At 41.3% G+C, this 16,957-nt stretch overlaps 1 protein-coding gene across 4 annotated transcripts in view; it reads left to right on the plus strand.

Annotated features, from left to right (window-relative positions):
• The window catches only part of ARHGEF26 (Rho guanine nucleotide exchange factor 26), a 112,391-nt gene that overhangs the window by 79,771 nt on the left and 15,663 nt on the right, over positions 1-16,957 (plus strand). For all 4 annotated transcript variants that reach the window (XM_045583617.1, XM_036445491.2, XM_036445490.2 and 1 more), the window contains 3 exons: positions 301-375; positions 1,513-1,602; positions 6,372-6,526. In XM_045583617.1, the coding sequence (XP_045439573.1) occupies positions 301-375; positions 1,513-1,602; positions 6,372-6,526 (320 nt within the window). The remainder of the gene's footprint in view (positions 1-300; positions 376-1,512; positions 1,603-6,371; positions 6,527-16,957) is intronic.

The raw sequence follows: 16,957 nt of genomic DNA on the forward strand, positions 1-16,957 counted from the left end.
GACTCACCCTAGATCAAATAGGGAATAAGGGGGCAGAGTTCAGATTTGAAATCGGGTTCATCCACCTCTGAAGTCTCTCCTCTTATTTCACCATTTCCTGGATTCACTTGGATTCTCTGTGTGTAGAGAACATTTCATGACTTATGTCACTGGATTTTAATGTCATCGTCATATCCACCCGTAATATTGTATTCAGCATTGTGACGTTTGCTGAGTGAGAGGGTATGTCTGGGCATTGGTTTTATCATACTTAGTAAAATCAGTCAATTAATTTTTTTTTCTTCTTTTACTTTATTACAGACTATCTGCCAAAAAACTCCTAAGGACTCTCCAAAGTATGAAGTCTGTAAAAGGGCCTTGAAGGAAGTAAGCAAGGTAACTGTTGGGTAGCTCCTCAAACAGTAAAACCCTCGGATCTCGTAGAAGAGAATGTGTCTGGGTTTGGTGCTGAAAACTGGTAGATTCTCACAGCCAATTGCACAGCATTCTTTAGGGAGCTGAAAAACAAAATGATGTTTGCTACACTCAAGTGAAATGTGAATTTTTACCGTGTCAGGCCATCTTGTTTTAAGGGCCTATAGATGTCTCAGTTTCCTGTGGGGTCTGAATAGCTGTTTATTGATTTCCTCATTAAATAAATATTTATTGCATGTCAACTGCTGTGCCGGGCACACCAGCCCTTGAAACCACGGTGATGGTTAGCGGCTTTTTTAAAGTTACCTCATTGACATAAATTAAGATGTTTTTTTAAAGGGGCCTGTTATAAATAAATATCATATTATGACTAAAGATGCCCCTCGTGGCTCCTATATAGGAAATTACGAGGGTTTTAGATGCTTTGTGCTGGGAACTATGGACAAAGACCAACTATATGTTTCTTATTATAAATCACAATGTCCCAGGCCATCACTAAAGGACTGATTCGGTTGTAGATCATTCATAATCTTTAATTACAGTGAATGTCCCTGAACCTGGCCATTCTTGAAGAGTCACTGACCATCAGGTTTTCCCTAGATGAAGGCTTCCCCTTACTAAACATATGCTTTGAATTACTAGTCACTCTGCTTGGAATTTGCCTGTGACCTTGGTCATCTGCCTCCAGCTGCTCTGACTTGACAGTGAGGAGAAAGGTGCAGCGTGCCCTGAGGGTGGGTGAGAGGTTGGGTTGAGGCCAGCAGGAGGGGCAGAAGAAAGGAACAGAATGCTCAGGGACTAGGGCCTGGGCCTGTGGAAGGAACCTGGGTGTGGAGGGTGTGATGTAATAACAACTCACCAAGGACATGTGTACCTAGACATTTTTAGGAGACTTTCCTCCTCTGTCTTCACATCCTAGTGACCCCACTTCTCACTGAGGACAGTGTCTTAACTGTGTAAAAGTGAGTTCTTCAACCGTCAGAGAGGGGTCTGTAGAGCTTCCCCAGTGCTGATGACTTCCTGCGAGAGAGATCTGCTTTTGAAAGTGGGGTTCCTCTCCTGGATCTCTCAACCCTCCGTATTTTTCTGTGTTCCCAGTTGGTTCGACTGTGCAATGAAGGAGCCCGGAAGATGGAAAGGACAGAAATGATGTACACAATTAACTCCCAGCTGGAATTTAAAATTAAGGTATTTTTGCACTTCTTCATAAACAGATTTATTACTGCTCTTGCTTAAGGCTTCTATAAATATGAAGACAGTTGAGGGCAACAGAAGTGGATAGGATTTTATCTCCCCCTCTCTAATCAATGCAGAAGGACCATGCATTGATTAGAGAGAGGCTGGCAGAGAAAATAACAGATGCTGAGGGAGATTCTATTCCTTTTATGCCAGATTAAGCGACCTTTCCACAAACCACAGTTAGGTATGATCTCACGAGAACATTCTCCTCCCCCCAACCCCCCCAAGGAAGCCAGCAAACTTGGGGAAAGGGTAGTTAAAAATAATAGAATTTACCTAGCTGGTGTGGGTCAGTGGTTGAGCATCGGCCTATGAACCAGGAGGTTATGGTTTGACTTCTGTTCGGGACATAATGCCTGGGTTGTGGGCTTGATCCTCATTGTGGAGCATGCAGGAGGCAGCTTGTCAGTGATTCTCTCTCATGGTTGATCTTTTCTTCCTCTCTGAAATGAATAAAAGTACTTAAAAAAAAAAAGCGAATAGAACTTTAGTATGGAAAGGAGCTTTCTTTTAGGTTTCCGAAGTGTCCTACAAAACAGTGGTATCGTATCCCAGGAGCTGGACCGTGCTGTTCTCCCAAATCCAATAAGGACACTCCTTGTCCAGTTTGCAGAAACAGGTTGTAGATCACATGTGTCAAACACAAGGCCCGCGGGCCAAATCCGTCCCTCCAGGCCTTGCAATGTGGCCCGCACCGCGCTGTCATCACTGCACTCCGCTGCGTTTCCATCACAATGACAGTTTATGACTGTTCAGTAAACCATTCGGCCTGCGATTTAGGCTGGATTTTAGATTTTGGCCCCTTCTCTGATTGAGTTCGACACCCCTATTGTAGATTGTTCTTTGCAAATTTGTTTTTTCCCCATAATTCTTTATGTTGACTTTGTGCTGCTCGCTACTACAATTTTTTAAAATATATTTTTATTGATTTCAGAGAGCAAGGGAGAGGGAGAGAGGATCATTGATCAGCTGCCTCCTGCGTGCTTCACGCTGGGGATCGAGCCCTTAACCTGGGCATGTGCCTTTACCGGAATTGAACCGAGACCTCATGGTTCAATGCTTACCACTGAGCCATGTGGGCTGGGCTGATTTTTGTTTGTTTGTTTGTTTCTTTTTTTCTTTTTTTAATCTTCTTTTTAAAGATGGCAAACCCCTAACTATTGTTCTTTTTAAAAATTCCTTCCCTAACCATGTTTCTTTTGCCTTCCTAGATGAAAATCAATTTATTTAAAATATATTTAAACTTTATTTCTATAGAATGCAAAATTAATATATAATTGAAGAAAGCTTACCCCAGGGGTCTGTAAAAGTAAGTGATTAACACCAAGTGAGTTCATGAGTTTAACAAGCATCTTATTTGTGGAAGGCAGTAGGAAGGACAAGCTAAAATCTCACAGAAAATTACAGAAATGCAAAGGAGTTAGTAGCAAAGTCTGTAGCTGTCACAGTACATGGGAGACAGGAGAATGGTCAGCCCCAGGAGTGCGGGATAGAAGGATGGGGAGCTTGTATCAGTCAGGTAAGGCTTCCTACTCCAAATCCAAGATGTAACACAACATGAACAACTCCAAGGCATTGAAAAGTCTTTGGACTGTCGAAGACAGGTTAATATTTCCTCAACAAGTTAAACAGAATTACTACATGACCCAGCAATTTCACTCCTAGGTACATACCCAAGAGATCTGAAGACTGTTGTTGAAATAAAAACTTGTACACAAATGGTCATGGTAGCATTTTTCATTATAGCCAAAAAAAAAAAAAAAAAGAGTGGAAACAACCCACATGTCTCCATCAACAAAATTGGCGAGGTGGTAAACAAACTGTGGTATATTCATACAATGAAATAGTACTCAGCCATAAAAAAGGACAAAGTCCTGATACATGCTACAACATGGATGAACCTTGAAGACATTACGCTAAATGAAAGCAATCAGACTCCAAAGGTCACATATTGTATAATTCCTTTTATATGAAATGCCCAGAATAAGCAACCCATGGAGTTAAAGTAGAATCCTGGTTGCCAGGGCTTTGCAGGGAGGACAGAATGGAGAGTGACTCAAGGCATTTGGGGTTTCTTTTTAGGGTGTTGAAAATGTTCTGAATTATATAGTGGTGACCATTGCACAACCTTGAGAAGGTACTGAAAGCCACTGGGTTATATGTATACCTTTAAATGGTTAAAGGATTAATTTTCTCTCAATCAATAAAAATATATATTTGCTCTTCAGCAGCTCTTTCTTATCTTGCTGACTCATAAAATTAGTTCAATTTTATACTGAGACTAGTTTTCTAGGATGCCAAATAACACAAAAAAAGGATGAAAAGTCTTTTCTCCCCAGGACTTACATCATGATTCTCTTTAGGGATATGTTTTTATCCATGAACTTTTTTTTCTAGTTTTTTTATTTACACCTGAATTTTAGTCTTAGAGTTTCTGAATTCCAAGAATTCACTTATGGATTCTTTTCTCTTGGGCATTTTCATAATTTCTTTTCCTCTTTATCCTCCTCCTCCTGCTCTTCCTCTTCCTCCTCCTCCTCCTCCTCCTTCTCTTCTTCTTCTTTAAAGAATGAGTTTCATCTTATAATAAATTCTGAAACAAAAAAATTTTATAATATCGGATTTTTGTTTTCAAAAGAGGCATATACATATTGGAAGCCACTGCCTATTTTAGATATTCCTTAGATAGTTATTTTTGCCTAGTAGAGTATGAGGAACCTATAAAAGTCAATGTATTTCAAAAACAACAAACCAATTTTAAAAACTTTCTTCCCCTAAACTAAGAACTTAATCATAAAACTGTTCTTGGTTCATACTATAGGGTTACATGCAACAGCAAGATAGCACAGTGTCCCCAGTAATTCCATACCTTCAGCAGGACCAAACCTGACACATATTTCTTTCCTTTTTTTTTAAATGTATTTTATTGATTTTTTTACAGAGAGGAAGAGAGAGGGATAGAGAGTTAGAAACATTGATGAGAGAGAATCATCGATCAGCTGCCTCTTGCACACCCCCTACTGGGGATGTGCCCGCAACCCAGGTACATGTGCTTGACCGGAGTCGAACCCGGGACCCTTCAGCCGCAGGCAGACCCTCTATCCACTGTGCCAAACCGGTTTCGGCCTGACACACAGTTCTTGGCGGTGACCTATTGTGTGTAGGTGGGCTTCCCCATAATGGTCTAAGAAGCTATCTTTGTCTGCCGGCCTTTTAAGCTTCAGCCATTCCTGTTGGATAATCATCTGAGTTGAGATTTGGGTCTGGAAACTCCATGAACTCCCTTAATAGCAAGTTTGGAAATTTTGAGGTCAGCCATAATGTTTTCTCTTCCTTTTTAAATCTTCTGGAAAACAGTACATAACTGATGAGCAACCTGCTCATAAAAGTTCTTTATAAAGTAAAAAAAAAGAAGAGAAAAGAAAAAAGAAATCCTCTTAGCTTTCTTATTTCTTCTCCAATATCCTCAATTTCCTTTAGCTATTTTTAATCATTAGTCCCTGAGAAGGATGACATTTGGTTGTACTAAGCTACTACAGTTATGTTTTGTGTGTCTAAGAACTTCTGCTTATTTTATGGATACAATTTTTTTAAATCAATTTTTTTTACAGTAAGCATTTCTGGTAACTTAAAAAAAAGAGCTCTCAGGGTAAGGATTATCCTGTGGTTTTGAGAGTTTTCCAGTCGGAAACTGGAAACTGAATTTTTAAAAAACTATGTAATTTCTTGTATCCAGTCTTTCCTCTGAGATTAAGATGGATTATTTTGGGAAAAACCTCATTTTCCTCAGCCTGGAAAAATGGCATGATGCTTTCAGGGATGAACTTCCAGGGGGAAAACAACCATACATTTAAGAACAGGTGTTCTTCAGAATATGGCTAAGTCAGTAATCGGCTGACAAACCATACATTTAAGAGGATTGTTTTTCCGTTTGAATAAAGTCTACTCAGTTCATAAAGGAATGCAGACTTTTATATTTGGCTCTTGTTGACTACAGTTATCTCCATTTTCCTGTATGTTTAGATGATACTGGTTTGTGATATTTAAAGTAACTGCAATTGATACTTATAGATTTCATTTTGAGGCATTTCAGTGTTAACTGACTCCCTTCTTGATCTTTTTCATCTGAGAGTTAATGGAAGGACAATATAATCCTTTCTGGTTGACCCAATAACATTTTCTCTTTGAGTTTTAGTTACATGTAGGCAAGTTGTTTTCATATTGGAAAATAAATTGTTGTGGCTCACTTTCTATTGGAGAATTACTATACTTCTCTACTTATTATATTTTGTTATAATCTACATAATAAAAGATAACATGCTAATTGACCGTATCTTTGCGACACCCACCAGCCAATCAGGACTGGGCAGGCAAATTAACCCAACAAAGATGGTGGGTTAATTTGCATACACATGTGCCCAGCAGCCAGGGACTAAGCAGAACGCAGAAGTTCTGCACCACCCCAGCCGCTTATGGCCTCTGGGCGGTGTGGGAAGGCAGAAAGGCTGCTCTGGCCATAGCGAAGCTGGTGCCTGCAGCCAGGGCAATGAAGGCCCATTCTTGCACAAATCTTCCTTTGTGTATTGGGCCACTAGTGTGTCTATAAAATAATGCTGCATGCCATACTGTATTTGAATATAAGTTTCATATTTTAATCTCCATCATCTTAGACGCTCTCTCTCCTTTGGCTTTGGTGCTGAGTTCTTCTCTGTTTGTAGCCTTTCCCTCTGGTCTCCTCCTCCCGGTGGCTGGTGAAGAGAGGTGAGTTGACAGCCTATGTGGAAGACACGGTGCTTTTCTCAAAAAGGACGTCCAAGCAGCAAGTCTACTTCTTTCTTTTTAATGATGTGCTCATCATCACCAAGAAGAAGAGGTAAGCCTTTGTGTGGCCTGCTGTGTGTCCATGTTCCCAGCTCTGCCATTCAGATGCTTGTTCAAGGAGATCGTCCTTTCAAAGCTTGCGATAGGAGATGTATAGTTTCTGCACATGGAATCAGAGTAGCAAATGTGCTTCCTTTTCTTTAAAGTACCTGTTGAGTTAAGACTAGAGTCCTTTGCAGTGTGCAAAGCCACTGTTGTAAGCATTTTATTTACTTTTATCTTTGAGTTCTCATGATATCCGTGGGGAGTCAACACTCTTATTATTCCCAATGAGCATTTTTCAAATTTCTTCTCCATAGAACCTCTCCTCTGGTTGATAATGAGCTAGTGCAAGTCTAGTGCTCCTTGTAACTTAATTTAAAATCCACTTCTCTTAATGGTTGTTAGTCTAAAAGGTTTCCCAGTGACTGGGAAGATGCTGGCGAGACTCTCATACTCTCTTCTCAAGGGAATAGAAAGTAAATCAGTCTGCTGGCAGCATGTTTATGCCTCCGATTTCAGACTTCTGGGTGTGTATTCATATCCTGCTGTGGATAGATAAACAGAAGGGATTCTGTACAAGTCTTTTTTTTTTTTTTTTCAGTATTTGTTCTATCTGTCCCCACTACACACACACTCACATACACACACTCTCTCTCCTTAGCTCTTCCCGCAAAGAATTGGCGGGAACATTCTTTATTAACTATGCTCAGGGTATGTAGGATTGTAAAATATTTTCCTGCTGGTCCTTCATAAATATTCCATCGTTCCCAGAATGTGAACTTTAAACACCATAAATTTGTGGTGTGTTCTTTCCACATACTAAGGCAAGCAAGTGGGCAGAATTGCTGGCATAGAATTGAAGAAGGGGTGGTTCATAGGGTACAGTTTAGACAAGGCGAAGAGAATCATGGAAACAGGCCTCTAGGATTATGAAAAATAAATGTTCTAATTTGTCAAAAATATTTATTCAAATCCTACTTCTGAATAGCTGACGTTTTAGCTTAAATATTCTATTACGCTAAGTGAAATTGGCCGTTCAGAGAAAGACAGGTACCATACTCTTTCACTTCTATGTGGAGTCTGATGTACAAAATAAACTGGCAAAGTAGAGACAGACTCAGGGATACAGAGATCAGGCTGACAGTTGTCAGACAGAGGAGATGGGGGCTGGGTGAGAGGGGTGAAGGGATTAAGTGAAGAAAGAAAAAAAAAAGACTCATGGACACAGACAGCAGTGGGATGATTACCAGAGAAAAAATAGGGTGGGAGAGGTGGAAGAGGGTAAGGGGAGATAAAAGGTGGTGAAAGAAGACTGAGGTGGTGAACACACAATAGAATGTGGAGATATGTATTACAGAATTGTATGCCTGAAACCTATACAATTTTATTCACCAGTGTCACCCCAATAAATTCAATTAAAAAAAATAAGATTGGAGAAAAAGAAACAGAGGTTGAGCTTTGCTTTTTGTTCCTTTTAGTCAGACTGTGTTATGAATGATTTCAGCTGCTTGGCAGTCTAGCTGAAATGAAAACTTTGAATGGTCTACCCTAACAAGCCATAATACAGCTATGATAAATATGTAAAGATGCTGATGATTGTTTTTCTTCACTTAGGAAAATAGTGTTCCCGTATCTGTAAGAAAAAATGATTTATCTTACCTTGGGGCAGTTTAAATAGCTCTAGTAGCTAAGTAAAGTTTATAAATAAAAGATTGGAGGGACATTATAATTTGTGTTCTTATGTTTTGTTGGTTTCCTATGAGATAGCATGTTTTTTTGGCGTTTGTCGAGATGTTTTGTTTTTAGGGAAGAGTAATTATATATGTGACTCTTCACATGCCAAAACTCTTGACTTTTAACATCTTCCAGCTGTTGAAGTATTTGTTCTGTCTCAAGGGACCAAAAGCTTTACCTACGCTTTTTATTTTAATGATGAAGTATATCACACCAATTTTAAATATAATGTAGTCTTGATTATGATGTCTTTGGTGACTTGATGAAACCATTAAGGGTTTTTCAGCCAGTAGGGTACAACTTTTATTCTTGAACTTGCATGGAACTGCCCAATACATACAGACTTTTGAAAGTCGGAATTAAAGTAGAATCAGTTCTACTTAGCATGCTTTTCCCTCCACAGGAGGTTTTGCCCTTACATTTAATGTTGCTTTCCTAGCAAGCCCGCATTTATTTGCTCAGGTATGTTTGAGCTTGTGCTGTTATAAAAGGAAGATCAAGACATACAGTTCCAATGGAGAGAACAACCTGAGCGGCTCACTTTGCCTTTCCCGAAACTGGAATTTCCTTGCCCTTACTATGAGCTCATCATATTTCCAAGGTGCCCTTGACCCAGAGAATGGCATTGGAGGCTCAAGTTGTTTATGCTCTGAATAGGTGGTGAGAGCGACACGGGGAACCGGGGCTCAGTAAACAGGCTCGGTTAAAAATGTGCAGTATGCACAGCCCTATTTGCTCTGCAGCTTCAAGGAGGCAAGTGCAAATGCTCCGCATGCCAGAGGCAGCAGCGAAGGAGACAGGACGGCTTTGAACCAGGGGGATGCTTTAGGCTTGGCCACGAGGTGCAGATAAGGAGAGCTACCTGTGCCAGCTCTGCAGGACTGAGCCACCTTCCCTGCCGAATTCTAATCCCAGGGTTCAGTCAGGAGCTCAGCTGCTGGGTCTCCAGGGGTTTCAGCTTCAGGGAGGCTCCCCAGCTCCCGGCAGAGAGAGCTAGGGAGGACAGCTACTTACTCTTCCTCCTCCTCCCTGCCTGGCAGATGGTTTATGCTGAGCAGATGGCTGGGGTGTGTGGCCACCTCCGTGGTGCAGAGACCATATTACTGCTAGTGCTTGCTGAGCAGTACGTGACTGGGGCTGTCTTCTAGGACAGGAGTTTTGGCCTTTTTTTTTTTTTTTTTTTTAAGATTAAAAAGAAGTTTAAAATGTCTGTTTGCTCTGGGCTGCTTGTGAGTCACTACAGGAATAGTCTCTTCCACCGCCTTTCGAAAGGATCAGTTTGTTTTGGATGAGAAAGTGAAACTTTGTTTCAGCAGCTTCCTGCTCTCTCCCCTCTGTGGGTAGCAGCATTTTCCTTCCAGGTGTGACAACCCAGAATATTTCCAGACATTGTCATATGTTCCTGGTGAGGGGGAACGGGGGGCAGAGGGGGGGAAAGACAGATTGCCTCCGGGTAAGCACCACTGCCGTAGAGTGATGGCAGACTGTCCACCACTGTTGCCTTCAGTATAATTAGTGAAGGTGTGAAAATCGACCAGACCTGACGTAGCAGTGATCTTTTTTTAAAATATATTTTATTGATTTTTTTACAGAGAGGAAGAGAGAAGGATAGAGAGTTAGAAACATCAATGAGAGAGAATCATCGATTAGCTGCCTAGTGCACACCCCCTACTAGGGCTGTGCCCGCAACCAAGGTACATGCCCTTGACCGGAATCGAACCTGGGACCTTTCAGTCCATAGGCCAGCACTCTATCCACTGAGCCAATCCAGTTTCGGCGCAATAATGTTTTTTAAAAATATATTTTTACTGATGTCAGAGAGGAGGGGAGAGGGAGAGGTAGAAACATCAATGATGAGAGAAAATCACCGATCCACTGCTTCTCATTTGCACCCCACTGGGAATCGAACCCCCAACCCGGGCCTGTGCCATGAGTTGCACCATGACCTCCTCTTTCATAGGTGGGTGCTCAACCACTGAGCATACCAGCCAGTTTGAAATTTCTTTTATTTTTAGGAATCATGTGATTCTTGTATTCTTCTCCATTATATATCCATTTTTAAGTGAAATTTTAAATAAATGCTTGGCAAAAACATTCTGGAGCTTCGTTTGTCCCATGGCTTCTTATCTCCTCTAGAGGTTTACTATAGAAGACAACCAGATTATTAAGACTGGATTCTCATGTGTTTCTGAAATTAGAGCTTCCTCTCTAAATTTCTTTATGTTCATTACTTCTTTAAAAAAAAACAAAAAACTTTTTATTGATTTCAGAGAGGAAGGGAGAAACAGAAACATCAATGATGAGAGATAATCATTGATCAGTTGCCTCCTATATGCCCCTTACTGGGGATCGAGCCTGCAACCAGGGAATGTGCCCAGACTGGGAATTGAGCCGTGACCTCCTGGTTCATAGGTCGACGCTCATCCACTGAGCACACCAGCCGGGCTATGTTCATTACTTCTTGACTTCATTTTTGCAGAATATTTTCACTGTTCCCTCTTCTTGGGGAAAACATTCTAGAAACTCACACCTTTTTTTCTGGTTTGTTTTGACAGACACTTTTTCCAAAGCAGGTTTGTGTTACGTGAGTATTTTTATAATGCCACAGGTTGTAGGAGAAAACCAGAACCAGCACCAAATTGCATTTGTGCTCTCTCCTCCACCTTTAGCTAGTCTAGCGTTGGAGCCTAAGGAAGTTTCCTTTTCATCGGGTTTGCTTCCTGCAGACATTGAAGACTTCCCGGTTCCTGTTCCATAAATATTGCGTATATTGACATAACTGGAACTTTGCGGCACATTACACGTTCTTGGGGCTTAAACAAAGGGTTTTCTATAATAGGATATGACCAGATCACTATCCAAAGTTCAGGGGGTTAAGTTACCCCTTACGTTTCCCAGAGTAGTTTGAAGGCCCCCACTGGTGGAAGCTGTGCACGCTCCCTGGTGCGGCACCACTCTTGAGTTTTTCCACTTGAAGCCTTTCCCATTATGGAAAGCTGGAGTCCCCTCATGCTGTCTCTCTTCCTCTGCTGAATAGACTCCTTCCTCAGGAAATTAACTTTAAGAGGATCTTGGATAAAGAAAGGCGGTAAGACCAGCTCAGAATGTTTTTATTCCTGCAACATAAACCGTGGCTATTTCTGACCACCGTGATAATTGGTTTCTAAATTTAAGATGATGAGATGGGGTGGGGGAGACGTGAGAGCCCCCCCCATTTCCTTTCCCCTCCCCCTCTTTTTCTCTGGCCTCCCCACATACCCTTGATTCCTCTGTATGATGAGTAGTAAGGGTATTGTGCCCTCTAATCTGTAAGAAGTATTGACATTGCCATTCAGTGTTGAAAGCTGCCATGACCTAAAAGCATCATATCAGCGCCTGGAATCAGACAGAACTGGGTGCCATCCTGGCCATGTGACCTTGGGCATGCTGCTCTCAATCTCTCAGAGGCTTGGTATTCTCATCTGTAAAATGGGTATAATAACTCATCTCCTTCAGAGAGAGGGTATAATAACTCATCTCCTTCAGAAACTTCCTTAAGAATTAAATTAGATAGCGCACATAAAATTTTAATGCAGTGAATAGTCTCTGCCAACTGACTGATAGAGGCTGAGTGCCATTATTCCTAGTATTGTGTTTCTTGTGCTAAAGATTAAATTATTTGATTGGTTAAAAAATGGTTTGAAACCTGTAGCCATGGCTACATCTGAAGGTTGTGGTGCACTCTGGGGGCAGACCTGGATCTATGGCCTCTGAACTCTGGCCTTAGGAACAAATACATTTAGCTCTGTGCCTCTCCCTCCTCATCAGGAACTCACGTCAGATGGCAAGTGAGTGAAGGATAACCATTGACTTATTTTGTTATGAATAGTGTATACTTTGGTAGCAGTGATTTTCTTTTCTTTTTCTTTTTTTTTAAATATATTTTTATTGATTTTTTACAGAGATGAAAGAAGAGAGATACAGAGTAGAGAGTTAGAAACATCGATGAGAGTCATCGATCAGCTGCCTCTTGCATGCCCCCTACTGGGGATGTGCCCGCAACCATGGTACTTGCCCTTGACCGGAATCGAACCTGGGACCTTTCAGTTGCCTCCTATACGCCCCAGACTGGGAATTGAGCCGTGACCTCCTGGTTCATAGGTTGACGCTCATCCACTGAGCACACCAGCCGGGCTATGTTCATTACTTCAAACCGGTTTCGGCTGGTAGCAGTGATTTTCCTGCAAAATCCCTCACAACATTCCCCATCCCTCCTTTGTGGCTGAAAAAATGAATTCAGTATATTTTCCCTTTTCATTCAGAGAAGTCGGTAGAAGTAAACTTAAATGGGAATGTAGCCAGAACTGGTTTGGCTCATTCGATAGAGCATCGTCCTGCTGACTGAAGGGTCCCTGGTTCGATTCTGGTCAAGGGCATGTACTTTGGTTGCAGGCACATCCCTAGTAGAGGTTGTGCAGAAGGCAGCTGATCAATGTTTCTCTCTCATCGATGTTTCCAACTTTCTATCCCTCTCCCTTCTTCTCTGTAAAAAAATCAATAAAATATATATTTTTTTAAATAAATAAAAAATAAATGGGAATGTGGTGCTTTGGAATAACTTTGTTATCCATTGAAGAAGCTGTCTACTTGCTCTTCAGAGTTCAGTTCTCGTTACGCCAGGGAGAAAGCTTCTGTGAGGTGCCAGCAGCTCCTCAGACCTGTCCGCCTCCTCTTTGTCAAGGACCGTGGGTACGGGGCATCGCGTGGGCAGCTGGGAAGGTCCCAGGCTGTGGAATTTGAGTATCAGTGGTGACAGGAATAGGCGCTCTCCTGCTGGTCCTGCTGTGGGTCACTGGCCATCCTTTTTGGTGACAGAGAGTAACAGCAGATCCTTATCTGACCAATGAACGTGATCCTCAGCTCCACTATTCATTATCTTCTTGACAATGAACTAGGAAGCATGTGGCATGTTTGTTAGTCTTCAGAATTATTTTGAGAAGCTGGGCAAGTAAAGCTGCTTGAAATCAGTTTCTAGATCAAGATCATGTCTTGTTTTACTGGTTGGAGCACTTGACAAATTATTAATTTCTCAACAGAAGTATTTATGGTAGCTCTAATTACGCCTTTTCCCGGTTTAATAACTAACATTTACTGGCTGTGAGCCAGGCACGATTATAAGATTTTTACACACCATCAGATAATGAATGTTCACAACAACCCAAAGAGATTGGTATTATTATCCCCATTTTACAGATGAGAAAACTGAAAACAGAGAGGATCAGTAACTTGCTCAGACCACAGAGTGAGTGATAGAAGTGGGATTTTTTACAGACATTCTAAATCAAGTCTGTATTCTTTTTTTTTTTAATATATTTTTATTGATTTTTTACAGAGAGGAAGAGAGAGGGATAGAGAGCCAGATACATTGATGAGAGAGAAACATCAATCAGCTGCCTCCTGCAACTCCCTACTGGGGATGTGCCCACAACCAAGTCACATGCCCTTGACCGGAATTGAACCTGGGACCTTTCAATCTGCAGGCGGACGCCCTATCCACTGAGCCAAACTGGTTTCGGCAAGTCTGTATTCTTAACTGTTATGCTATAGTTATTATTTAAAATTGTTTATTATTTCCACCAAAAACTTGTTTGCGTAATCAGACACCAACCTTTAAAATTGAAATTAACTACAGTCATGTGAAAAAAGTGTTTTGGCCGAAACGGGTTCGGCTCAGTGGATAGAGCACCAGCCTGCGGACTGAAGGGTCCTACGTTCGATTCCGGTCAAGGGCATGTACCTTGGTTGGGGGCATATCCCCTGTAGGGGTTGTGCAAGAGGCAGCTGGTCGATGTTCCTTTCTCATTGATGTTTCTAGCTCTCTATCCCTCTCCCTTCCTCTCCATAAAAAAAAATAAATAAAATAGATTTTTTTTAAAGTCTCTTTTTTAACCCAACCATTTTACTGATTTCATCTGCAAATAATCAGTTGTTTGTACGAGGGAACAATGATATTGTCCAGTAGTCCCTTAAGCTACACCCATCGGCGTCCACAGACACATGGTGTGATGGTAGTCTCTCACACCTATGCATTTGCTATTTTTAAATTTATGTGTACCTTGAACTGTGAAATGCTTCAAACAAACAGAAAATTGTCAAATACTAACATACCTAGCATTCATATTTGACAGATACTAACTTCTTTTCATAGTTGTCAGATCTCTGCTTTTTAAACAAAAACCTGGTATAATACCACAAGTAAACCTGAAATCCCTTTATTATTATTCCGTCTTCCTCCTCCTTCTTCCCAAAATAACTCCTATCCTCAGTTTGGACTATCATCCTATACTCCCGTGTGTGTGTGTGTGTGTGTGTGTGTGTGTGTGTGTGTGTGCAGTTTTGGTGTTTTAAAACACATGTTTATGCAGTTTTCAAATGTCCTAATTTAAAAGTAATAAATATATGCCCATCATAGATCATTCTAGCCTTTATAAAAAAGTTTGTGGGACAGAAGGGTAAAAGTGCTCCATAATCCTTGATTTAAGAAAGCCACTGTTCACTGTGAGGTGTATCGTTTTTCAACCCGCGCTGTTAAGTGGAATTTAGTAGAACCGAAAACTATCTGATCTGCTTAACAAAAGAAGGCCTTCCGGAGGGAAGCCTAATTGGGGTATGTACTTACCACCATATCCTGTTCTGTACGGATAGTTCTTTATCTTGTTTTTTTTAAAAAAAAAAAAAAAAAAAAAAAGGAAAAAGAAAAGGAAAAGAAAGGGTTGTCAACAAAGGTTACTGGACTTGAAGGGGGTTTTAACCAGGAAACCCATCATTGTTTATGCCACAGAGCAACAGACTTATGTAGACGTGATCGCTGCACCTGATAGGAGCACGGGCTTGCACAAAGCAGCCAGCCCTGATGCGCAGCTGGTAAACTTGGAGCACGTATAGGACAATCAGAGGAAGTCTACATATAAACTTCTCCCTGCGAGGGAAGGTGGTTTTTCCATTTGCCTGTTTCTGAGCAATTTAACTTCCTAACTCGTGGTCCAAGTTGTTTCAGAGACTATGCAAACCATATGTTTGCCGAGCGCTGGAGACAAACATGGGGAAGTCTGATTAGCATCAGCTTCCCTCCGGGAAGGGGCTTCTTTCCCAGCCCAGCTTTCCACTCACTGGGCAGGAGTGAGGAAGCAGGGGAGGGAGCTAGGGTCGGAAATAGCTGCATCTGGCTATAGATTCTCCCCCCTTCCTTCTGCTGAGGCACATAGTATAACACATATGTTATCCTCTGTATCTGCATGAGAGCGATAGTGGGTGCTGACTGACATCAGGAGGCGGCATTTAAGTATTTAGCAGGCCTGGGGAGAGGAAATGCAGTTACTTTGAACCTCCAGGACAGTGTTTCCCAAACTTTTGACATATGCGTACCCCTTCTATAATTTTCGTAACGCTGAGTACCCCTCGTACTCATGAGAACGTAGAATTAGGCACAGCTAAGCACGGTGCAGTGCATATCCCGACCAAACTCCGGTGCAACGCGTACCCCCACCAAACTCTTCCCGTACTCCTGGGGGTACGCGTACCACACTTTGGGAAACACTGCTCTAGGAGATTAAGTGTGTGTGCACGTGTGAGGGAGCATGAGCAGTGAACCAGCTAGCAATAGTAAGATGCTTTTCAGTATTTGTTTTATTGGGTTTGAATAATTGCTGACAAGGATAAAGAAGTTACTACTGTTGAATGAAAGCATGTTCTTTTTCTATTAAATGTATTAAAAGAGTAGTGAAGTTGTAGATCTTATTTATTATGAGATGATGAAGTGTACAGATCTAGAAAAAATGATGATATTGGATGATTGCTATTGAATCGATTTTTTTTAAAAAAAAAGGCAAACATTTCCTACTTTGGACTCAGCAGTCAAAACAATGGGATAGTTCCCTTATAAGGTCTCTTTAATGACACAGATGTGCAGGTGTGTAGGAACTGTCACCTAGAGGTGAACTCTCAAAGCTCTGAATAAAGTTCATCACCCAGTCTGGATATTTGAGAGAACAACAAGCATAAACTGGGTCAGCAGTCACCCTTGCTCTTAATGTTCTTGTAGTTCTTATCGCTGAAGAGAACAATTAAAAACATTCTATTATAGTTGATCTCCTTCTTCTGTCTCTAATTACTCTCAAAGACAAAGATTCAAAGCACCCATGAAACACAATAACTGCTATTGTTTGTATTTAAGCAAACACCGGGGAAATTAGAAACTCTAAAACTTAAGAGGCAAAAGAAGATTTAGGTAGTTGATTCGTATTAGTTTACTTTAGTTTCCTGTAAACTCTTGGTCTCGGCTTCTAATGGGGACTAACCAACCGGTGAAACCACTTCATGCTAAAGACTTTTTGGAATGTAAGTCATCTTGAATGACTGCTTCATAATATGTACACTTCCTTGCCTTCTATTTCTTTGGGAATGCAAAGAATACCTGTTCGGTGTCATTGTTTAAGGCACTACCTGAACACCCAGGCACACAACATTAGGCTGGTTGCAGCAAATTATTTTAACTGGAAATTGAGTGCCTTTGACTAACGGGGGTAGTCTTTTTTAACTTGGATCCAGAGTAACGAAGAGCTGCAGAGAGAGGGCCATGACAAGGAAGCCTCCCTTCATCTTGTTTCTCTTGTTGGGGCTTTGCTTTTGCTTGCTTGTTTTGTCGTGAGTCCTGGGCTATGAAATCCAT

The sequence above is a fragment of the Pipistrellus kuhlii genome, unplaced genomic scaffold, assembly GCF_014108245.1.
Source record: "Pipistrellus kuhlii isolate mPipKuh1 unplaced genomic scaffold, mPipKuh1.p scaffold_m20_p_2, whole genome shotgun sequence".
In the NCBI taxonomy this organism is placed as follows: Eukaryota; Metazoa; Chordata; class Mammalia; order Chiroptera; family Vespertilionidae; genus Pipistrellus; species Pipistrellus kuhlii.